Here is a 22,059-nt window from a genome sequence, read left to right on the forward strand (position 1 = left end):
CCAACATGGTGAAACCCTGTCTCTACTAAAAATACAAAAATTAGCCAGGCATGCCTGTGATCCCAGTACTCGGGAGGCTGAGGCAGGAGAATTGCTTGAACCCACAAGGCAGAGGTTGCAGTGAGCCAAGATCACACCACTGCACTCCAGCCTGGGCAACAGAGCAAGACTCTATCTCAAAAAAAAAAAAAAAATTGGCAGGGGGTGGGGGCGCTGGATGCAGTGGCTCATGCCTGTAATCCCAGCACTATGCGAGGCCAAGGCAAGAGAATCACTTGAGCTCAGGAATTTGAGACCAGAGTGGGCAACATAGTGAGACCTCATCTCTACTAAAAATCAAAAAAATTAGCTAGGCCTCATGGCATGCACCTGTAATCCCAGCTACTTAAGAGGCTGAGGTGGGAGGATCACTTGAGCTGAAATGGAAGCTGCAGTGACTGATTGTTCCATTATACTGCAGCCTGGGCAATAGAGCAAGATTCTGTCTCAAAAACAAAAAAAACATGGAAATAGACTGGGAAATTTTGATATCAGTTGAAAAGGCATTCCAAATGAAGAGACTGAAGGAGAATGGCAGAGAAGCAGTATTTCAAGAGATAATGGCAGAACATTTTCCAGAAGTGAAGAAAAATACTAATTAAAGCCCTCTTTTTAAAAGGAAAAAGAAGTCTGGTACTGTGGCTCACACCTGTAATCCCAGCACTTTGGCAGGCTGGGGTGGGTAGATTGCTTGAGCCCAGCAGTTCCAGACCAGCCTGGGCAATATGGGGAAACCACGTCTCTACAAAAAATAGAAACATTAGCCATGTGTGGTGGCACATGTCTGTAGTTGTAGTTCCTCTGGAGGCTGAGATGGGAGGATCACCTGAGCCCAGGGAGATTGAGGCTGCAGTGAGCTCCGATCACATCACTGTGTTCCAGCCCAACAACAGAGTGAGACCCTGTCTCAAAAAAAAAAAAAAAAAAAAGATAAAAGGAAAAACATAAAAATAAAGTAATATTGGCCGGGTGCAGTGGTTCACACCCGTAATCCCAGCACTTTGGGAGACCAAGACGGGCGGATCACGAGATCAGGAGATTGACACCATCCTGGCTAACACAATAAAACTCCGTGTCTACTAAAAACACACAAAAAATTAGCCGGGCATGGTGGCGGGCACCTGTAGTCCCAGCCACTCAGGAGGCTGAGGCAGGAGAATGACGTGAACCTGGGAGGTGGAGCTTGCAGTGAGCCCAGATCATGCCACTGCACTCCAGTCTGGGCGACAGAGCAAGACTCCGTCTCTTTAAATAAATAAATAAATAAATAAATAAAGTAGTATTTTAGTTGAGAGGATAGGTCCATCCCATTTTAGAAGCTATCAGGCAGTGCTCTGTTTGAATGTCCTAATGTGACTGGACTCAGGTTTGGCTGCCCAGACACTTGAAAGCCAGACACAAGAGACAAGGGTTGGTGGGAGGAAAAGCAGGTTTAATCAGGGAACCAACAAACTGAGAAGATGGTGAACTAGTGTACTAAAGTACTATCTTAAATTCTAAATTTTACCATAGTGTTTTTAAAGGGAAGCTTGGTATGGGAGGCATGCAGGAGTGGTGAGAATGCAGGGTCTGTGTGTCTTTGTTCTGATGGCTGTCTTGCATAATTGCCTGTCAGGAGGTATGGTTGGTGTTATCTTGACTTCAGACTGATGGTGATGGACTAATTGTTCCAGACTCCCTCTGAGCAGGAGGATTCTGCAGTCTGGGCTCCATGCCTAGTTTGTTTCAAGATTGGCTTCTGGAATCTCTTTCTTTTTTTCCAACTTTTATTTTAGATTCAAGGGTTGCATGTGCAGATTTGGGTAAATTACATGTGACAGGAGTTTGGTGTACAGACAATTTTGTCACCCAGGTAATCAGCACAATACCCAGTAGGTAGTTTTTGAATCCTCACCCTCCTCTCTGGAATTTCTTAAGCAAGAACATAATTACATAAGCATGCATTGCCAGAAGGGAGGGAAAGAAGAAGAAGAAAGTTGGTGATTAAAATATATTTTTAAAACTGAGATCCCTGGTTACACTAAGGTTAGGGAAGTAAATTAATGTGCTTTAGATTGCCCTAGGAAACTGAGGCCTAGGCCCAGGCTTACAGCTGTCCCCTCTTCCTTTCCTCTTCAGAGAGTACACACTCGATGTGTACAGACTGTCCTCCGTAGTCACACAGCACGATTCCAAGAAGGCTGGAGCTGAGGTGGTAAAGCAAGTGGAGCACCCTTTGCTGAGTGGTCTCTTGTACCCCGGACTGCAGGTACTTAAGTGGGATGGAATGGCCCGATGGCCTTTTCTGCTCTGGTTTGATGACAGGCATATCTCATTGCGCTTTGCTTTACTGCACTACACAGATAGTGTGTTTTTTACAAATTGAAGGTGTGTGGCAACCCTGTGTCCGGCAAGTCCACCAGCACCATTTTTCCAACAGCATGTGCTCACTTCGTGTCTCTGTGCCACATTTTAGTAATTCTCACAATATTTCAAGCTTTTTCATTATTATCATATCTGCATGGTTATATGCGATCTGTGACCTTTGATGTTAATATTGTAATTGTTTTGGGGCACCACAAACTGTGCCCATATGAGACAACGAACTTAACAAATATTGTGTGTGTTCTGACTCCTCTACCATCCAGTCATTTTGCCACTCTCCTGGCCTCCTTATTTCCTGAAACAGGACAATATTGAAATAAGGCTAATCAATAACCCTACAATGGCCTCTAAGTGTTGAAGTGAAAGGGAGAGTCACACATCTCTCACTTTATTTATTTATTTATTTATTTATTTATTTATTTATTTATTTTTGAGACAGAGTCTCGCTCTGTCACACAGGCTGGAGTACAGTGGCGCGATCTTGGCTCACTTCAACCTCCGCCTCCCGGGTTCAAGCAATTCTCTGCCTCAGCCTCCCGAGTAGCTGGGATTACAGGCACCTGCCACCAGGCCCAGCTGATTTTTCTGTATTTTTAGTAGAGACGGGGTTTCACCGTCTTAGCCAGGCTGGTCTTGAACTCCTAACCTTGTGATCTACCCACCTTGGCCTACCACAGTGCTGGGATTATAGGCTTGAGCTACCGCGCCCAGCCGCACATCGCTCACTTTAAATCTACACCTAGAAATGATTAAGCTTAGTGAGGAAGGAATGTTAAAAGCCGAGGCAGGCAGAAAGCTGGGCCTTTTGCACCAAATAGCCAAGTTGTGACTCCAAAGGGAAAATTCTTGAAGGAAATTCAAAGTGCTACTCCAGTGAACACCTGAAAAATAGGAAGTGAAACAGACATAATTTTCACTTATGCTGATATGGGGAAAATTGTAATAGTCTGGATGGAAGAGCAAACCAGCCACAATATTACCTTAAGCTAAAGCCTACTCCAGAGAAAGGTCTTAATTGTCTTCAGTTTTATGAAGGCTGAGAGAAGTGAGGAAGATGCACAAGAAAAGTTTGAAGCTAGCAGAGATTGGTTCATGATGTTTAAAGGGAAAAAAGCCATCTTCATAATGTCAAAGTGCAAGGTGAAGCGGCAAGCGCTGATGTAGAAGTTGCAGCAAGTTACCCGGAAGATCTAGATAAGATCATTGATGAAGGTGGCTACACTAAACAATGGATTTTCAAGGTAGATGAAATAGCCTTTTATCGGAAGAAGATGCCATCTAGGACTTTCGTAGCTAGAGAGAACTTGATTCCTGGCTTCAAATCTTCAAAGGACAGGTTGAATCTCTTGTTAGAAGCTAATGCAGCTGATGACTTGAAGTTGAAGCCAATGCTCATTTACATTCCAAAAATCCTAGTGCCTTTAAGAATTAGGCTATATAGGCCAGGCATGGTGGCTCATGCCTATAATCCCAGCACTTTTGGAGGCCGAGGTGAGCAGATCACTTGAGGCCAGGAGTTCAAGACCAGCCTAGCCAACATGGTGAAACTCTGTCTCTACTAAAACTACAAAAAAAAAAAAAAAAAAAAAAAGAGAAGAAAAAGAAAAATTGGCCGGGCGCGGTGGCTCAAGCCTGTAATCCCAGCACTTTGGGAGGCCGAGACGGGCGGATCACGAGGTCGGGAGATCGAGACCATCCTGGCTAACACGGTGAAACCCCGTCTCTACTAAAAAGTATAAAAAACTAGCTGGGCGAGGTGGCAGGCGCCTGTAGTCCCAGCTACTCGGGAGGCTGAGGCAGGAGAATGGCGTGAACCCGGGAGGCGGAGCTTGCAGTGAGCTGAGATCCGGCCACTGCACTCCAGCCTGGGCGACAGAGTGAGACTCCGTCTCAAAAAAAAAAAAAAAAAAAAGAAAAATTAGGCCAGTCGTGGCGGCTCACACCTGTAACTCAGCACTTTGGGAGGCTGAGGCAGACGAATCACGAGGTCAGGAGTTCGAGACTAGCCTGGCTATCATAGTGAAACTGCGTCTCTACTAAAAATATAAAAATTAGCTGGGTGTGGTGGCACACACCTGTAGTCCCAGCTACTCGGGAGACTGAGGCAGGACAATTGCTTGAACCCAGGAGACAGAGGTCGCAGTGAGCTGAGATCGCGCCATTCACTCCAACCCGGGCAACAATGCAAGACTCCATCTCAAAAAAAAAAAAAATTAGCCAGGCATTGTGGCACGCGTCTGGCAGTCCCAGCTATAGTCGGGAGGCTGAGGCAGGAGAATCACTTAAACCCGGGAGGCGGAGGTTGCAGTGAGCCGAGATCACACCACTGTACTCCAGCCTGGGTAACAGAGTGAGACTCCATCTCAAAAAAGAGTTATGCTAAGTCTACTCTGCCTGTGCTCTATAAATGGAACAACAAAGTCTGGATAGTAGCACATCTGTTAACAGTATGATTTACTAAGCATTTTAAGCCCACTTTTGAGACCTACTCCTCAGAAAGAAAGATTCTTTTCAAAACATTACTGCTCATTGACAGTGCACCTGGTCACCTAAGAGCTCTGATGGAGAGCTTCTGTAGAGCTTGAGATGTTCAGGAGTTGAACGTTATTTTCATGCCTGCTAACATAACATCCATTCTGTAGCCCATGGATCAAGGAGTGATTTCAACTTTCAAGTCCTACTATTTAAGAAATACGTTTCAAAAGGCTATAGCTGCCATAGATAATGATTCCTGTGATGGATCTGGGCAAAGTAAACTGAAAACTTCTGAAAAGGATCCAGCATTCTAGGTGTTATTAAGAATATCCGTGATTCATGGGAGGAAGTAAAAATATCCATATTAACAGGAGTTTGGAAGAAGTGGATGGTAACTGTCATGGGCGACTTTGAGGGGTTCAAGACTTCAGTGAGGGAAGTCACTGTAGATGGAGTAGAAATAACAAGAGAACTACAATTAGGAGTGGAGCCTGAAGATGTGACTGAATTGCTTCAATCTCATGATAAATTTTGAACAGATGAGGAATTGCTTCTTATGGATGAGCAAAGAAAGTGGTTTCTTGAAATGGAAACTACTGGTGAGGATTCTGCGAACATTGTTGAAATGGCAACAAAGAATTTTGAATATTACATAAACTTAGTTGATAAAGCAGCAGCAGGGTTTGAGAGGATGGACTCCAGTATTGAAAGAAGTTCTGGCCGGGCGCGGTGGCTCAAGCCTGTAATCCCAGCACTTTGGGAGGCCGAGACGGGCGGATCACAAGGTCAGGAGATCGAGACCATCCTGGCTAACCCGGTGAAACCCCGTCTCTACTAAAAAATACAAAAAACTAGCCGGGCGAGGTGGCGGGCGCCTGTAGTCCCAGCTACTCCGGAGGCTGAGGCAGGAGAATGGTGTGAACCCGGGAGGCGGAGCTTGCAGTGAGCTGAAATCCGGCCACTGCACTCCAGCCTGGGTGACAGAGCGAGACTCCGTCTCAAAAAAAAAAAAAAAAAAAAAGAAAGAAGTTCTATTGTGGACAGAACGCTATCAAACAGCATCACCTGCACCAGATAAAGCTTTCATGAAAGGGAGAGTCAATTGATGTGGCAAACTTCATTGTTGTCTTATTTTAAGGAATTGCCACAGCCACCGCAGCCTTCAGCAGCCACCACCCTGATCAGCCAGCAGCCATCAGACATGGAGGCAAGACCTTCACCAGCAAGATTATGACTTGCTGAAGGCTCAGATGATGGTTAGCATTTTTGGCCATACCTTAACCAAATTAAAGTATGTACGTTTTTGTAGACATAATGCCATTACACACTTTAAATAGACTACAGTATAGTGTAACCACAACTTTTATATGCACTGGGAAACAAAAAAATCCAAGTGACTCACTTTATTGTGGCTGTCTGGAACTGAACCCAGAGTGTCTCTGAGGTATGCCTGTACTGTACACAAACCTCTCTCCTGGCACCAGTTAAATACATGCATTTGCTGTTCTTCTCCAACCTATAGGCCTTGCTGTGCGTCTCTCCTATTCCTCCCCTGCTTCCTGGGATACTCTTTTACTTCTTCCATTATAATTCCTTCGCTACCTGTCTGTCCTTTAAGACATTGTTCATCTCATACACCTTTATGTTAATCATAATCCTTTTTATCATAATCTTAATAAAGGAAATAAACTTCAGAGTGATATGTGAAAATAAATTTGAGCATGATCCTATTTTCTGTTAAACAAAACAAATACATGTTTTGTTTAAAAGAAGCATCCTTCTGTTTCCTTTGTGTGCATGTATATTTGTATGAGCAAGGAAAAGGATAGAAAAATACAAACCAGACCGGCGCAATGGCTCACGCCTGTAATCCCAGCACTTTGAGAGGCTGAGGCAGGCGGATCACGAGGTCAGGAGATCGAGACCATCCTGGCTAACACGGTGAAACCCCGTCTCTACTAAAAATACAAAAAATCAGCTGGGCGAGGTGGCAGGCGCCTGTAGTCCCAGCTACTCGGGAGGCTGAGGCAGGAGAATGGTGTGAACCCAGGAGGCAGAGCTTGCAGTGAGGCAAGATCACGCTACTGCACTCCAGCCTGGGTGACAGATGCTGCGAGACTCCATCTCAAAAAAAAAAAAAAAAATACAAACCAAGCTGTTGATACTGGTTACCTTGTGAAGGCAAGATGAAAATATGGATAGACTTAACTTTTTCTTTGTATATCTGTATAATTTTCTTAAATTTTTTGTAGAGACAGGGTCTCACTATGTTGCCTAGGCTGGTCTTGAACTCCTGGCCTCAAGTGATCCTCCTGCCTTAGTCTCCCAAAGTGCTGAAATTGCAGGCATGAGCCAACACATCTAGCCCTCTATAATGTTTGATATGAGAAAATAAAAATTTCCCTTGTCACCTCAAAGAGACATTTTCCAAGGTTAAACCTGGAGCTGGGTGCAGTGGCTGGCGCCTGTAATCCCAACACTTTGGGAGGCCAAGACAGGCTGATCACTTGAGGTGGGGAGTTCAAGACCAGCCTGACCAATATGGTGAAACCCCATCTCTACCAAATAATACAAAAATTAGCCAGGTGTGGTGGCATGCCCCTGTAGTCCCAGCTACTTGTGAAACTGAGGTGGGAGAATTGCTTGAACCCAGGAGGTCAAGGTTGCAGTGAGCCGAGATCAAACCACTGCCCTCCAGCCTGGGTGACAGAGTGAGACCCTATCTAAAAAAAAAAAAAAAGAAAGAAAACCCGGAGACATGCTAGTTCTGCACTGTTGACTGGGTGCCATGGTTTATGCCTATAATCCCAAGTACTTGGGAGGCTGAGGAGGGGGGATCACTTGAGGCCAGGAGTTCAAGACCAGCCTAGGCAACATAGCAAGACTCCATCTCTCTCTTATTCTGTATGTGTGAGACTCCATCTCTTGAAAGAAAAGAAAAGAAAAAAAGAAAGAAAGCAGGGAGGGAGGGAAAAAGGAAAGAAAGAACTAGGTCTGTACTGTCTAATGCAGTAGCCTCTAGTCCTAGTCATATGTGGCTAGTGGCTATTAAAATTAAATAAAATGGAAATTTTTATTCTCTAGTCGCATTGGCTATATATCAAGTTCTTGGTTAGCTACTGTATTGGACAGCACAGACATATAACATATTCATCACTACAGAAGATTGTGTTGGATAATGCTGTTCTAGATTATTCCTGCTTGTTCAGCCTTTTCTTCCTCTTCCTTTCAGCCAATCATGCACTAAATTTTATCAATTCTACTTTTTAAAAATGTCTTAAATTCATTCTTGCTCTGCGTCCTTATTGTCTTTTGTTCATCAATATTTCTCACTTAGACTTTCACAATAGCCTTTGAGCCATTCACTTTGTCTCCGACCCATGGGTCTCAAGTCTACCCTGCCCTGTTACTGTTGCCATCTTCCTACAGTGCTAGTCATCTTTCTCCTCTCCTTAAAACCTTTCACTGGTTAAGATAACACTAGGCACCCTAGCATGACATTTAATGGTCCTTACCTACTTTTCTAACCTTATCAGTCACTGCTTCCCACCTTCCTTGAGGTTTGTACTTTTGCAGACTGAATCACTCAGAATTTCCCTAAACACTTCACACCTCTGTGCCTTCTCACATTCTGTTTCCTCTGCATGATGAAAAACATCTATATGTTCTTCAAAACCAAGCTTAGCCCACAGTCTGATATTAGGAAGCCCTCCCCACACCCATCTAACTAGATAGAGATAATTTCTTCTTTTATGTCAACACTGTTCCTTATATGAACATCTAGGTTAGCCCTTAGCACACTGAGTTGAAATGATCTGTTACATGTCTCTCCCCAGCTGGATAATTGGGCTTCTTGAAGGGAGAGTCTGGATCTGATTTATCTCACCATCCACGGAGCTGGCAGCAGGCCTGGCATGTCATAAAGGACAGTCACTGTTTTATTTATTTATTTTATTTTATTTTTTGAGACAGGGTCTCCTTCTGTCTCCCAGGCTGGGATGCAGTGGCACAATCATGGCTCACTGCAGCCACAAGCTCTCTGGGCTTAGGTGATCCTCCTACCTCAGCCTCCTGAGTAGCTGGGACTGTAGATGCATGCCATCACACTTGGCTAATTTTTGTTTGTTTGTTTGTTTTTTGTTTTTGTAGAGACACCTGGGCTCAAGTGATCTTTCCACCTCAGCCTCCCAAAGTGCTGGGATTACAGACGTGAGCCATCGCACCCAGACAGTCACTATTTTCTAGTTCAGTCTTACCTTTTTCCCGAATTCTCACAGGACTTCTTTATGCTACTTATATGTCATTTGTCGTAGGCCACCTTATTCAGTAGGATGCTTTTGGCATGACTACGGTTTGTTTCCTTCTTCTCTCCCTCCCTGCAGGATTCTGCATATCCTGAGGGCAGAGACTACTCTTATTTTTTTATCCCATGACATCCACATGGAGTAATGTTCACCACAAGCACTCAGCAACTGTCTTTGCAGCTTTTGAGGCCAAGAGGGAGGCTGACTGCTGTTTTATTTTCTTCTTGGCTTTACCTTCTGAAAAATCTAGTAATTTCCTAAACTTTCTGATTTCTCAGACCTATATAGAAGAAATAAAGTAGATGTTTAGGCCGGACACAGTGGCTCTTGCCTGTCATCCCTGCACTTTGGGAGGCCAAGGCGGGTGGATCACCTGAGCTCAGGAGTTTAAGGCCAGCCTGGACAACATGGCAAAACCCCGTCTCTACTAAAAGTACAAAAAATTAGCCGGGCGTGGTGGTGCATGCCTGTAATCCTAACTATTCAGGAGGCTAAGGCAGGAGACTCACTTGAACCTGGGAAGCAGAGGTGGCAGTGAGCCAAGATCATGCCACAGCACTCCAGCCTGGGCAACAGAGTGAGATTCTATCTCAAAAAAATAAAGTAGATGTTTATGTTCATGTGTTTCTTTCCACAGGCTTTGGATGAAGAGTATTTAAAAGTAGATGCCCAATTTGGAGGCGTTGATCAGAGAAAGATTTTCACCTTTGCAGAGAAGGTGAGTGTCCGCTTTCCTGTCTTTTTTCACTTGCGCCTCAGCGGTATGCAACTATGTTTATTGAACTATGATGGTCAGTCCCACTAGTCATAGTGTATGGTAAATATTCTCCTTGTTTTGCAGTTGAGAAAACTGAGGATAGAAGAATAAAAAGTTGTCCAATATCACACAGTTAGTAACTGAGCAGGAATTATTAGTACCCAAATCTTTCAAACTCCAAAGCCCATGTGCCTGGTGACAACCAGGAAGCTGCTCCCACACCTGTTGGATTTACTCCTTTCCTAATAGCCCAGTTTCTAAGGAGAGGCATTACCAGATGGAACTACTGTCCTTTCACAGAGCATTTGGTTCGCATTTCCCAGCATCTTTTTCTTTGTTTTGTCTTTTTTTTGAGACAAGTTCTCGATCTCTCGCCCAGGCCAGACTGCAGTGGTGTGGGCCTGGGCTCAAGCAGTTCTCCCACCTCAGCCTCCCAAGTAGCTGGGACCACAGGTGCATGCCGCAACACTCGGCTAGTTTTAAAATTGCTTGCAGAGATGAGGCCTCCCTGTATTGCCCAGGCAGGTCTCAAACCCCTGGGTTCAAGCAGTCTTCCTGCCTTGGCCTCGCAAAGTGCTGGGATTATAGGTGAGATCCACTGTGCCTGGCTTAGTTTTTTGATATATTTAATGAATGCAGAAATGCTTACTCTCTCTCTCTCTCTCTCTCTCTCTCTATATATATATATATATATATATATTTTTTTTTTTTTTTTTTTTTTTTTTTTTTGAGACAGAGTTTCGCTCTTGTCACCCAGGCTGGAGGAGAGCAATGGCTTGATCTCGGCTCACTGCAATCTCCCTCTCCCGGGTTCAAGCGATTCTCCTGCCTCAGCCTCCTGAGTAGTTGGGATTACAGGCGCCTGCCACCACGCCTAGGTAATTTTTATATTTTTAAGTAGAGATGGGGTTTCACCGTGTTGGCCAGGCTGGTTTCGAACTTCTGACCTCAGGTGATCCACCCATCTCAGCCTCCCAAAGCACTGGGATTACAGGTGTGATCCACTGCACCCAGCCACAATATAAATTTTTTGAGGACCAAGTGCTGTGGCTCATGCCTGTAATCCCAGCACATTGGGAGGCTGAGGCAGGAGGATCATTTGAGCCCGGGAGTTTGAGACAAGGCTGGGCCACATAGCAAGACCCTGTCTCCACAATAAAATAAAAAATTAGCCAGGCACGCCCCTGTAGTCCCAGGTACTCAGGAAGCCAAGGCAAAATGATTGCTTGAGCCCAGGAGTTTAAGGCTGCAGTGAGCCATGATCACACCATCACACTCCAAACTGGGTGACAAAGCAAGACCTTGTCTCTGAAAAAAAAAAAAAAGAATAAAATAAATACATTTTTTGATTAATTGTTTTTATTTTATTTTATTTTTTTTTTTTTTTTTGAGTCTCGCACTGTTCCCTGGCTGGAGTGCAGTGGCGCAGTCTCGGCTCACTGCAACCTCTGCCTCCCAGGTTCAAGCGACTCTTTGCCTAAGCCTCCCAAGTAGCTGGGATTACAGGCGCCCGCCACCACACCCGGCTAATTTTTTTGTATTTTTAGTAGACACGGGGTTTCACTATGTTGGCCAGGCTGATCTCGAACTCCTGACCTCGTGATCCACCTGCCTCAGCTTCTCAAAGTACTGAGATTACAAGCATGAGCCACTGGGCCTGGCCTGTTATTTCATTTTATCTGCACAATTAACTTTTTAGTTGGACCTTCTTTTATTATTACAGCAGGGATTTGGCCCATACCTTGTTTTTGTATGACTTATGAGCTAAGAATGGTTTTTACATTGTTTAAGGATTGTGGAAAAAGATGATGAATATGCAGTAGAGAGCATATGTGGACCAGAAAGCCTAAAGTCTTTTTTTTTTTTCCTTTTTCTTTTTCTTTTCTTTTTTTTTTTTTTTTGAGAGGGAGTCTCACTTTGTCGCCCATGCTGGAGTGCAGTGGCATGATCTTGGCTCACTGCAACTGGGTTCAAGCGATTCTCCTGCCTCAGCCTCCCAAGCAGCTGGGACTACAGGCATACGCCACCACACCCCGCTAATTTTTGTATTTTTAGTAGAGACAGGGTTTTACCATGTTGGCCAGGATGGTCTTGATCTCTTGACCTCATGATCCACCTACCCTAGCATCCCAAAATGCTAGGATTACAGGCATGAGCCACCATGCCAGCCCCTAAAATCTTTATTAACTATCCCTTTCTAAAACAGTGTGCCCATTCCTGCCCTAGAGATTACAACATGTAGCCTTGCAACTTATTACAGTTTAAGTTAGATATTTTTACCACTGCCCAATAATGCAAGAAACATTTTTACTACATTTTTGCTCCAACAACAGTTGGAGTAAAACTCTTTTTTGTTTGTTTGTTTTCGTTTTTTGAGACAGAGTCTTGCTCTGTTGCCCAGAGTAGAGTGCAGTAGTGCGATCTTGGCTCACTGCAAGCTCCACCTCCTGGGTTCAAGCCATTCTCCTGCCTCAGCCTCCCAAGTAGCTGGGACTACAGGCTAATTTTTTGCATTTTTAGTAGAGATGGGGTTTCACCGTGTTAGCCAGGGTGGTCTCGATCTCCTGACCTCGTGATCTTTCCACCTTGGCCTCCCAAAGTGCTGAGATTACAGGTGTGAGCCACCGTGCCCGGCAAAACTCTTTTTTTTTTTTTTTTTTTTTTTTTTTTGAGACACAGTCTTGCTCTGTCACCAGGCTGGAGTACAGCGATGTGATCTTGACTCACTGCAACCTCTGCTTCCTGGGTTCAAGCCATTCTCCTGCCTCAGCCTCCTGAGTAGCTGGGATTACAGGCTCCCACCACCATGCCCAGCTAATTTTTGTATTTTTCGTAGAGACGGGGTTTCACCATATTGGCCAGGATGGTCTTGATCCCCTGACCTCGTGATCCGCCCGCCTCAGCCTCCCAGAGTGCTGGGATTACAGGCATGAGTCACCGCGCCCGGCCTCAAAACTCATTTTTTACATAAATTTTAAATCCTTGGCTGGGTGCAGTGGGTCACCCCTGTAATCCCAGCACTTTGGGAGGCCAAGACAGGCAGATCACCTGAGGTCAGAAGTTTGAGACCAGCCTGGCCAACATCATGAAACCCCATTGCTAGTAAAAATACAAAAATTAGCCGGACACAGTGGTGTGCACCTATAATCCCAGCTTTTCAAGAGGCTGACACAGGAGAATTCTTGGAGCCTGGGAAGCAGAGGTCGCAGTAAGCCAAGATCGCACCATTGCACTCTAGGCTGGGCAACAGAAAGAGACTTTATCTCAAAAATAAAATAAAATAAATCTTAAAGACATTATTACAATTTTTTTTTTTTTTTTTTTTTTTCTGAGACTGAGACTCCATTGCCCAGGCTGAAGTGCAGTGGCGTGATCTCGGCTCACTGCAACATCAGCCTGCCTGTCATGGGATTCTCATGCCTCAGCCTAATGAGTAGCTGGGATTACAGGTGCCCGCCACCACGCCCGGCTAATTTTTGTATTTTTAGTAGAGACAGGGTTTCACCATGTTGGCCAGGCTGGTCTTGAACTCCTGACCTCAAGCGATCCGCCCACCTTGTCCTCCCAAAGTGCTGGGATTACAGTCGTGAGCCACTGCACCCAGCCTATAATTGTTTTTTAAGTCACTTTTCATCTATATCTACCCCTACTTCCCTTTTCTGATACTCTTGATTCTTGCCTGCAGTTCTTTGCTTCTGTGTGAGTTCATTTTCCTTCAACCTAAAGAGCCCCCACTTAGTATTTTGTGTTTGTAGTGCAGTTCTTTCAGTAATGAGTTCTTTCAGCTTTCTTTTATCTGAAAACATCTATTTCTTTCACTGGGTATGAAATTTGAAGTTTGGAATTATTTTTCTTTTGGCACCTTTAAAGAATCATTGCATTGGCTTCTGACTTCCATAGTTTCGACTGAAAAGTCACCTGTAAGTATTATTGTTTCTCCTTTACAGATAATATGTTTTTTCTCTGACTGCTTTTAAGATTTTTTCTTGTTTCTGATTTTCAGCAATTTGACTGATGTTTTTGTTACTGTTTTCTTTGAGACAGGGTCTTGCTTGCATTGCCCAGGCTAGAGTGATTGATCTTGGCTCACTGCAGCCTCGACTTCCTGGGCGCAGGTGATCCTGCCACCTCAGCCTCCCAAGTAGCTGGGACTATGGATGTGCGCCACCACACCTGGCTAATTTTTGTATTTTTTTACGGAGATGGAGTTTCACCATGTTGGCCAGGCTAGTCTCATACTCCTGAGCTCAAACGATTTGCCTGCCTTGGCCTCCCAAATTGCTAGAATTACAGGTGTGAACTGCTGTGCCTGACCAGCAATGATGTTTTCAGCTATAGTTTTCTTTGTATTTATCCTGCTTAGATTTTGCTGAGCTTCTTGAACCAGTGGATTTGTTTTCATCAAATTTGGGTAATTGTCTGCCATGATTTCCTCAAATACTGCTTCTCTCTTTTTCTCTTTCTCCTCTAGGGGCTTTATAAAACTCATGTTTCATATTCTGTTCTGTTGTTTTCCTTTCTTTGTTCCCTCTGTGCTTTAGTTTGGATCTGTTCTATTGAACTTTCTTCAAGTTTATCAATCCTGTCTTCTGTTAAATCCAGTATTAAATTGTGACATTTTAGAACTTCCATTTGATTCTTGTTGTAGATTCCAATTATCTTTTACAGTTCTCTTTCATCCATTTTTGTCTGTCTTTTCTTATTTCCTTTTTGGTTTGTTTTTCCTGCCTATTCTGCCTATGTACTCTTATTTTCTTTAACATACCAATCACAGTTATTTTGGCATCATGGCCTGTTTACTGCAATATCTGGATTGTTTCTGAATCTGTTTCTATTGACTATTTTCTCTTGACTGTCAACCACTTTTCTCTGCTTCCCATTTCTAGTATATATATATATATATTTTTTTTTTTTTTTTGTATCAAAGGGATTATAGATGCATTGTAGACCCTCTGGATTATGTTTATAGGATGCTATGTTTTCTGTAGATTGCTAAATTACTGACTTATCACCTGGGTTCTGTCAGGGGTTGGTTTTAGGCTTTGTTAGAACACATCTACTTCAGCTTGGCCTTTACTCCTGTGGTGTGGTCCTTATTCCTAGAGCATGGCCTTTCTAGAGACTCAAACTGAAATATCAGGGTGTTCAGAAAGCCCTCTCTACTTTGATTGGACCTAAACTTTCATCTCTGTCTCCCCAATACTGTGCAGCCTCCAAAATCTTTGCCGAGGTCTCCAGCCTCCCAGAGCCTGTTCTCTGCCAGACTTCCTGGTATCTCACTATGTGCATACACAGTTATGAGTCAGCCAAGAAGTCAGTGGGGAATTTTGACATAGGCTGAAGAACCCATCCCAATCCCTAGCCTCCTGCAGCCCTGAACTCCAATAGCCGTTTCCCCTGCTTAGTCTCTTACTGTCTGCTTGGTCTCTTTTTCTCAGCACCTGGTTTGCAAAAAAATACCCTCAGTGAGAAAGCCAAGGCGAGTGTGTAGTCACCTTACTTCCCTTCGCTCAAGATTTGCTGCCCTGTTGGGTTTTTTTGTTTTGTTTTTTGTTTTTGTTTTTTGAGGTGGAGTCTCGCTCTTGTTGTCCAGGCTGCAGTGCAGTGGCACGATCTCGGCTCACTGCAACCTCTGCCTCCCGGGTTCAAGCAATCCTACTGCCTCAGCCTCCCGAGTAGCTGGGATTAATTACAGGTGCCTGCCACCACGCTCGGCTAATTTTTGTATTCTTAGTAGAGATGGGGTTTCACCATGTTGGCCAGGCTCATCTCGAACTCCTAACCTTAGGTGATCCACCCACCTCAGCCTCCCAAAGTGCTGGGATTACAGGTGTGAGCCACCGCGCCCAGCTTACCCTGTTGTTTTATGTATTTCCATCTTTTATTGTTTACGGTGACGTAAATCCAATAGCCTCACAATGTAATACGACAGAAAAGCAGTAGGGAAAAAAACTTTGCTTGAATTACAATCACTGTCAAAAACTAAATCTTTATATTTGTTATAAAAAGATTGGAAGCAATATAACAGCTACTCAGTTGCTGGCCAAGTTAGATGAGATCAGGGCACTGAGGAGGAACTTAGACTAATACCTGCTTTTGTGTGTTTCTCTAATCTCTCAGTACCTCCCTGCACTTGGCTATTCAAAACGGGTCCATCTGATGAATCCTATGGTTCCAGGATTAACAGGCAGCAAAATGAGCTCTTCAGAAGAGGTAAGTTGTCAGCTGAGACTTCAATTTAGAAATCTTCAGCCTCAGTGGACAGATGGAGGACTGAAAAGAACAGTGACCTGGCTAACTAGAATTCTCCAATATTTGAGTTAGAAGATGCATCACACCATTCAGTTCTTTCAGTGGTTCTTTAGTATCGAAGGATCCAGAGCAGTCCTGATGAGATCTAATCATAACTTAATGGTTTTTGCTGCTGATAAAAAATATATATAAGCAAAAGTAATTTCTTTGTTCATAGAACTGTGATAAAATTCAGCCTTATTAATGAGAGCACTATGGTTGCCTTTCACTAATTAGCATTTTGATTCCTAGGGTAATACTTGATATCACTAATATTATGATATCTTTTAATATTTAAGAGTCCCTCTTGAGCTCATGTACTTGAGGGAAAGTTCACTTTGATTCTGATCATTAGAGCGTGGAAATCCAAAGATGTGAAAGGTTGAGTTCTGGGTTCCCAAACATGGCTTATCTTCAGAATCATCTAGGGAATTTAAAAAAAAAAAAAAAAAAAAGTGTTGATTAGACCTTGTCCACAGAGATTCTGATAAAGTAGTTCTGAGAGGAACTCAGGAATCTGTATTTCCTTCCTTCCTTCCTTCCTCTCCCTTTTTTTTTTTTTTTTTTTTTCCTTTTTCTGAGATAGTTTCACTGTGTTACCCAGGCTGGAGTGCAGTGGTGCGATCTCAGCTTACTGCAACCTCCGCCTCCCAGGTTCAAGCAATTCTCCTGCCTCAGCCTCCTGAGTAGCTTGGGACTACAGGTGCCTACCAACACGCTTAGCTAATTTTTGTATTTTTTAGTAGAGACGGGGTTTCGCCGTGTTGGCCAGGCTGGTCTCAAACTCCTAACCTCAAGTGATCTGCCCTCCTCGGCCTCCCAAAGTGCTGAGATTATGGGTGTGACTCACCATGCCTGACCAGGAATCTGTATTTTCTTTGAAGTCCTACTAGGTGATTCTGGTTTAAGTCACATCTGGACACTCATCTAGTTCTTTAAATATGACATCTCAAACTTTGATCAGACATTGGTGATTATATGCATGTATACTGTTGTATTTTTTTGTTTTTGTTGTTGTTTTCCAACCTCACCCCATTACCATTTTGTTTTCTTTTTTTTTTTTTAGATGGAGTCTTGCTCTGTCGCCCAGGCTGGAGTACAGTGGCATGATCTCAGCTCACTGCAGCCTCTGCCTCCTAGGTTCAAGCAATTCTCCTGCCTCAGCCTCCTGAGTAGCTGGGATTATAGGCACGTGCCATCACGCCTGGCTAATTTTTGTGTTTTTAGTAGAGAAGGGGTTTCACCATCTTGGCCAGGCTGGTCTTGAACTCCTAACCTCGTGATCCACCCTCCTCGGCCTCCCAAAGTGCTGGGATTCCAGGTGTGAGCCACTGCGTCTGACCTCCCTGTTACCATATTTTTAAAGAATATACTCATTCCCTTTTCTCTCACATTAAAATACTCCTTATGTCACTTATTACTCTGACAAATATCATATCACTCATCCTGTTTGGTGACATTTGCTGTTTCTTCACCCTGGTAATCAGGCCTAGCAGTAGTTCCCAAATCAGAATCACTTGGAGAAGTTTATATATATATATGTGTTTCACCATGTTGGACAGGCTGGTTTCGAACTCCTGACCTCAGGTGATCCGTCTGCCTTGGCTTCCCAAGGTGCTGGGATTACAAGTGTGAGCCACTGCGCCGGCCTTTTTTAAAAATTATATATATATAATATATGATATATACTATATATAATATATATTAAAGTAAATATATATTATATAATAAATATATATTAATAATAAACCCAGCCAAAAAGTTTTTTAAAATACAAATTTAAGCCGGGCCTGGTGGCTCACGCCTGTAATCGCAGCACTTTGGGAGGCCGAGGCAGACGGATCACGAGGTCAGGAGATCAAGACAATCCTGGCTAACACGGTGAAACCCCGTCTCTACTAAAAATACAAAAAATTAGCTGGGCGTGGTGGCGGGCGTCTGTAGTCCCAGCTACTCCAGAGGCTGAGGCAGGAGAATGGCGTGAACCCAGGAGGTGGAGCTTGCAGTGAACCGAGATGGCGCCACTACACTCCAGCCTGGACGACAGAGCGAGACTCCATCTCAAGAAAAAAATAAAATAAAATAAAATAAATAGAATAGAATAAACAAATTTAAAAAAAAAAGACCGGCGTGGTGCCTCATGCCTGTAATCCCAGCACCTTGGGAGGCCAAGGCAGACGAATCACCTGAGGTCAGGAGTTCGAGACCAACCTGTCCAACATGGTGAAACCCCATTTCTAATAAAAGTACAAAGATTAGCCAGGCGTGGTGGCAGGTGCCTGTAATCCCAGCTACTCGGGAGGCTTAGGCAGGATAACTGCTTGAACCCAGGAGGCGGAGGTTGCAGTGAGCCGAGATCATGCCATTGCACTCCAGCCTGGGCAACAAGAGCGAGACTCCCTCTCAAAAAAAAAACAGGCCAGGGACAGTGGCTCACACCTGTAATCCCAGCACTTTGTGAGGCCAAGGCGGGTGGATCACCTGAGGTCAGGGGTTCCAGACCAGCCTGGCCAACATGGTGAAACCCCTTCTCTACTGAAAATGCAAAATTCGGCCGGGCGCGGTGGCTCACGCCTGTAATCCCTGCACTTTGGGAGGCCGAGGCGGGCGGATCACGAGGTCAGTAGATCGAGACCATCCTGGCTAACACGGTGAAACCCCGTCTCTACTAAAATACAAAAAAATTAGCCGGGCGCGGTGGCGGGCGCCTGTAGTCCCAGCTACTCCGGAGGCTGAGGCAGGAGAATGGCGCGAACCCGGGAGGCGGAGCTTGCAGTGAGCCGAGATGGTGCCACTGCACTCCAGCCTGGGCGACAGAGTGAAGACTCCGCTTCAAAAAAAAAAAAAAAAGAAAATGCAAAATTCAGCTGGGTGTGGTGGCAGGCACCTGTAATCCCAGCTACTTAGGAGGCTGGGCAGGAGAATCACTTGAACCCAGGAGGCAGAGGTTGCACTGAGTCAAGATTGTGTCACTGCATGCACTCCAGCCTAGGCCACAGAGTGAGACTCCATCTCAAAAAAAAAAAAAGATTGCCTGGCCCAATCCCAAGAGATTTTGACTCATTAGGTTTGGGTGGAACCCAGTCAAAGGTGATTCATATACTGTCACATGTGAGCTAGAATTTGGTAACCACTGAACTCAAATGACCATGAACTCACTCTTTCCAAATAAGAAACAAAGCCTATTACCTAAAAAGGAAAAATGACTGTAGATAATATATAATACCTAGTGTGGCTGATTGCTGTGAACCAGTAGCCTCACACATTGTTGACAGCGATGTTGATTAGGATACCTTTCAAAAACCAATTTTGAACCTAGCAATTTTGGGCAGCTTAATGAAATGATTCTAGAGAAGGTAAAAAAACTCTGCAAAGATGTCCAATGTAGCATTATATGTAATTTGTAAAAATTAGCATAGAATCTAAGAGTTTGGAGTTTATTAAATTATGTTTCCACTAATTATTGGGAATATAATACAGCATAAAAACTGTAAGTAGGCCATACATTGTGGTTCACACCTGTAATCCTAGCATTTTGGGAAGCCAAAGTAGGCAGCTAACTCAAGTCCAGGGGTTCAAGACCAGCCTTGGCAACATGATAAAACCCCATCACTACAAAAAATTTTAACAGCTAGGCATGGTGGCATGCACCAATAGTCCCAGCTACCTGGGAGGCTGAGGTAGGAGGACTACTTGAGCCTGGGAGGCAAAGGTTGCAGTGGACCATGATCATGCCACCACACTCCAGCCTGGGTGGCAAAGCAAGTGAGATCCTATCAATCCCAACACTTTGGGAAGCTGAGGCAGGAGGATTGCTAGAGGCCAGGAGTTTGAGACTGTCCTGGGCAACACAGTGAGACCCCATTTTAACAAAAATAAAAATTTGCTAGGCATGCCAGGCGCAGTGGCTCACGCCTGTAATCCCAGCACTTTGGGAGACCAAGGCAGGTGGATCACCTAAGGTCGAGAGTTCCACACCAGCCTGACCAACATGGAGAAACTCCGTCTCTACTAAAAATACAAAATTAGCCGGGCATGGTGGTGCATGCCTGTAATCCCAGCTACTTGGGAGGCTGAGGCAGGAGAACTGCTTGAACCCGGGAGGCGGAGGTTGCGGTGAGCAGAGATCACGCCATTGCACTCCAGCCTGGACAACAAAAGCAAAACTCTGTCTCAAAAAAAAAAAAAATTAGCCAGGTATGGTTGTGTACACCTGTAGTCCTAGCTCCTCATGAGGCTGAGGTCAGAGGATCACTTAATGGCAGGAGTTTGAGGTTACAGTGGACTATAATTGCACCACTGTACTCCATCCTGAGCAACAGAGTGAGACCATCTCAAAAGAAAAAAAAATTATAAGGAAGGACCAGGTAGCCACTCAGAAATACTTAAAAGATAGACTTTTATTCTCCAACTACAAATTCATAACAATTTTGTGTGCTATAAACAGCCTGAGAAGAACACAAAAAATAAAATAGTTTAATTTGTTAGATGGCAGGATTTTGAGTGGTTTTTCACTCTGTCGCCCAGGCTGGAGTGTAGTAGCATGATCATGCCTTGCAGTTTCAACCTCCTGGGCTCAAGTGATCCTCCTGCCTCAGCCTCCCGAGTAGCTGGGACCACAGGTGCATACTACCACACCCAGCTATTCTTTTGTTTTCAGTAGAGATGAGGTCTGTGTTGCCCATGCTGGTCTTGAACTCCTGGGCTCAAGCGACCCTCCAGCCTCCCAAAGTAGTAAGACTACAGGCGTGAGCCACTGTGCCCAGCCTAATGTTAAAATATTTTTATTGCCGGGGCACGGTGGCTCACGCCTGTAATCCCAGCACTTTGAGAGACCAAGGCAGGCGGATCACTAGGTCAGGAGATCGAGACCATCCTGGCTACCACCGTGAAACCCCATCTCTACTAAAAATGCAAAAACAAAATTAGCTGAGTGTGGTGATGGGCGCCCGTAGTCCCAGCTATTCAGGAGGCTGAGGCAGGAGAATGGCGTGAACCCAGGAGGCGGAGCTTGCAGTGAGCAAAGATCACACCACTGCACTCCAGCCTGGGCGACAGAGTGAGACTCCGTCTCAAAAATATGTATGTATTTTTTTTTATTTATTTTTACCATGTCCACAGGAAAATATCTGCAAGCACCTAATGTTAAAATCTTTGTAAAAAAATTTTTTTTAGCTAGGCACAGTGGCTCACACCCTTAATCCCATCACTTTGGGAGGCCAAGGCAGGAGAATTGCTTGAGCCCAGAAATTTGAGACCCGCCTGGGCCACATGATGAAACCCTGTCTCTACAAAAAATAGAAGAATTAACTGAGCATGGTGACACATTCCTGTAGTCCCAGCTTTCCAGGACGCTGAGATGGGAGAATCTCTTGAGCCCAGGAGGTTGAGGCTGCGGTGAGTCAGGATTGTGCCACTGCACTCCAGCCTGGGCGACAGAGAAGAAAAAACAAAATTTAGCTCATATCAGTTGAGCATATTCTCATTTTAAACCACAAGAGGTCCTTTTCCCTTCCATGACTTCTAGGAGTCCAAGATTGATCTCCTTGATCGGAAGGAGGATGTGAAGAAAAAACTGAAGAAGGCCTTCTGTGAGCCAGGAAATGTGGAGAACAATGGGGTTCTGTCCTTCATCAAGCATGTCCTTTTTCCTCTTAAGTCCGGTAATACTCTCTGTTTTCTTCCTAGAGGCCAGGCTAGAATAGAAAAATTCGTGCTGTGATCATACTTGTGATTTGTCACAGACCGTTCCTCCAGGGACTGGCTGCCCTGATTCTCTGCTCTGATTTCTTATATATTAAAGTATGAATGATGTTGGGATGTAATTTA

The 22,059-nt window shown here is 44.3% G+C and overlaps 1 protein-coding gene across 4 annotated transcripts in view; it reads left to right on the top strand.

Moving 5' to 3' along the window:
• YARS1 (tyrosyl-tRNA synthetase 1) overlaps window positions 1-22,059 on the top strand; it is a 44,542-nt gene that overhangs the window by 10,773 nt on the left and 11,710 nt on the right. For all 4 annotated transcript variants that reach the window (XM_045375416.3, XM_045375406.3, XM_074013222.1 and 1 more), the window contains 4 exons: window positions 2,158-2,287; window positions 9,820-9,900; window positions 16,060-16,152; window positions 21,758-21,893. In XM_045375416.3, the coding sequence (XP_045231351.1) occupies window positions 2,158-2,287; window positions 9,820-9,900; window positions 16,060-16,152; window positions 21,758-21,893 (440 nt within the window). The remainder of the gene's footprint in view (window positions 1-2,157; window positions 2,288-9,819; window positions 9,901-16,059; window positions 16,153-21,757; window positions 21,894-22,059) is intronic.

This window comes from Macaca fascicularis, chromosome 1 (genome assembly GCF_037993035.2).
Source record: "Macaca fascicularis isolate 582-1 chromosome 1, T2T-MFA8v1.1".
NCBI classification, from domain to species: domain Eukaryota; kingdom Metazoa; phylum Chordata; class Mammalia; order Primates; family Cercopithecidae; genus Macaca; species Macaca fascicularis.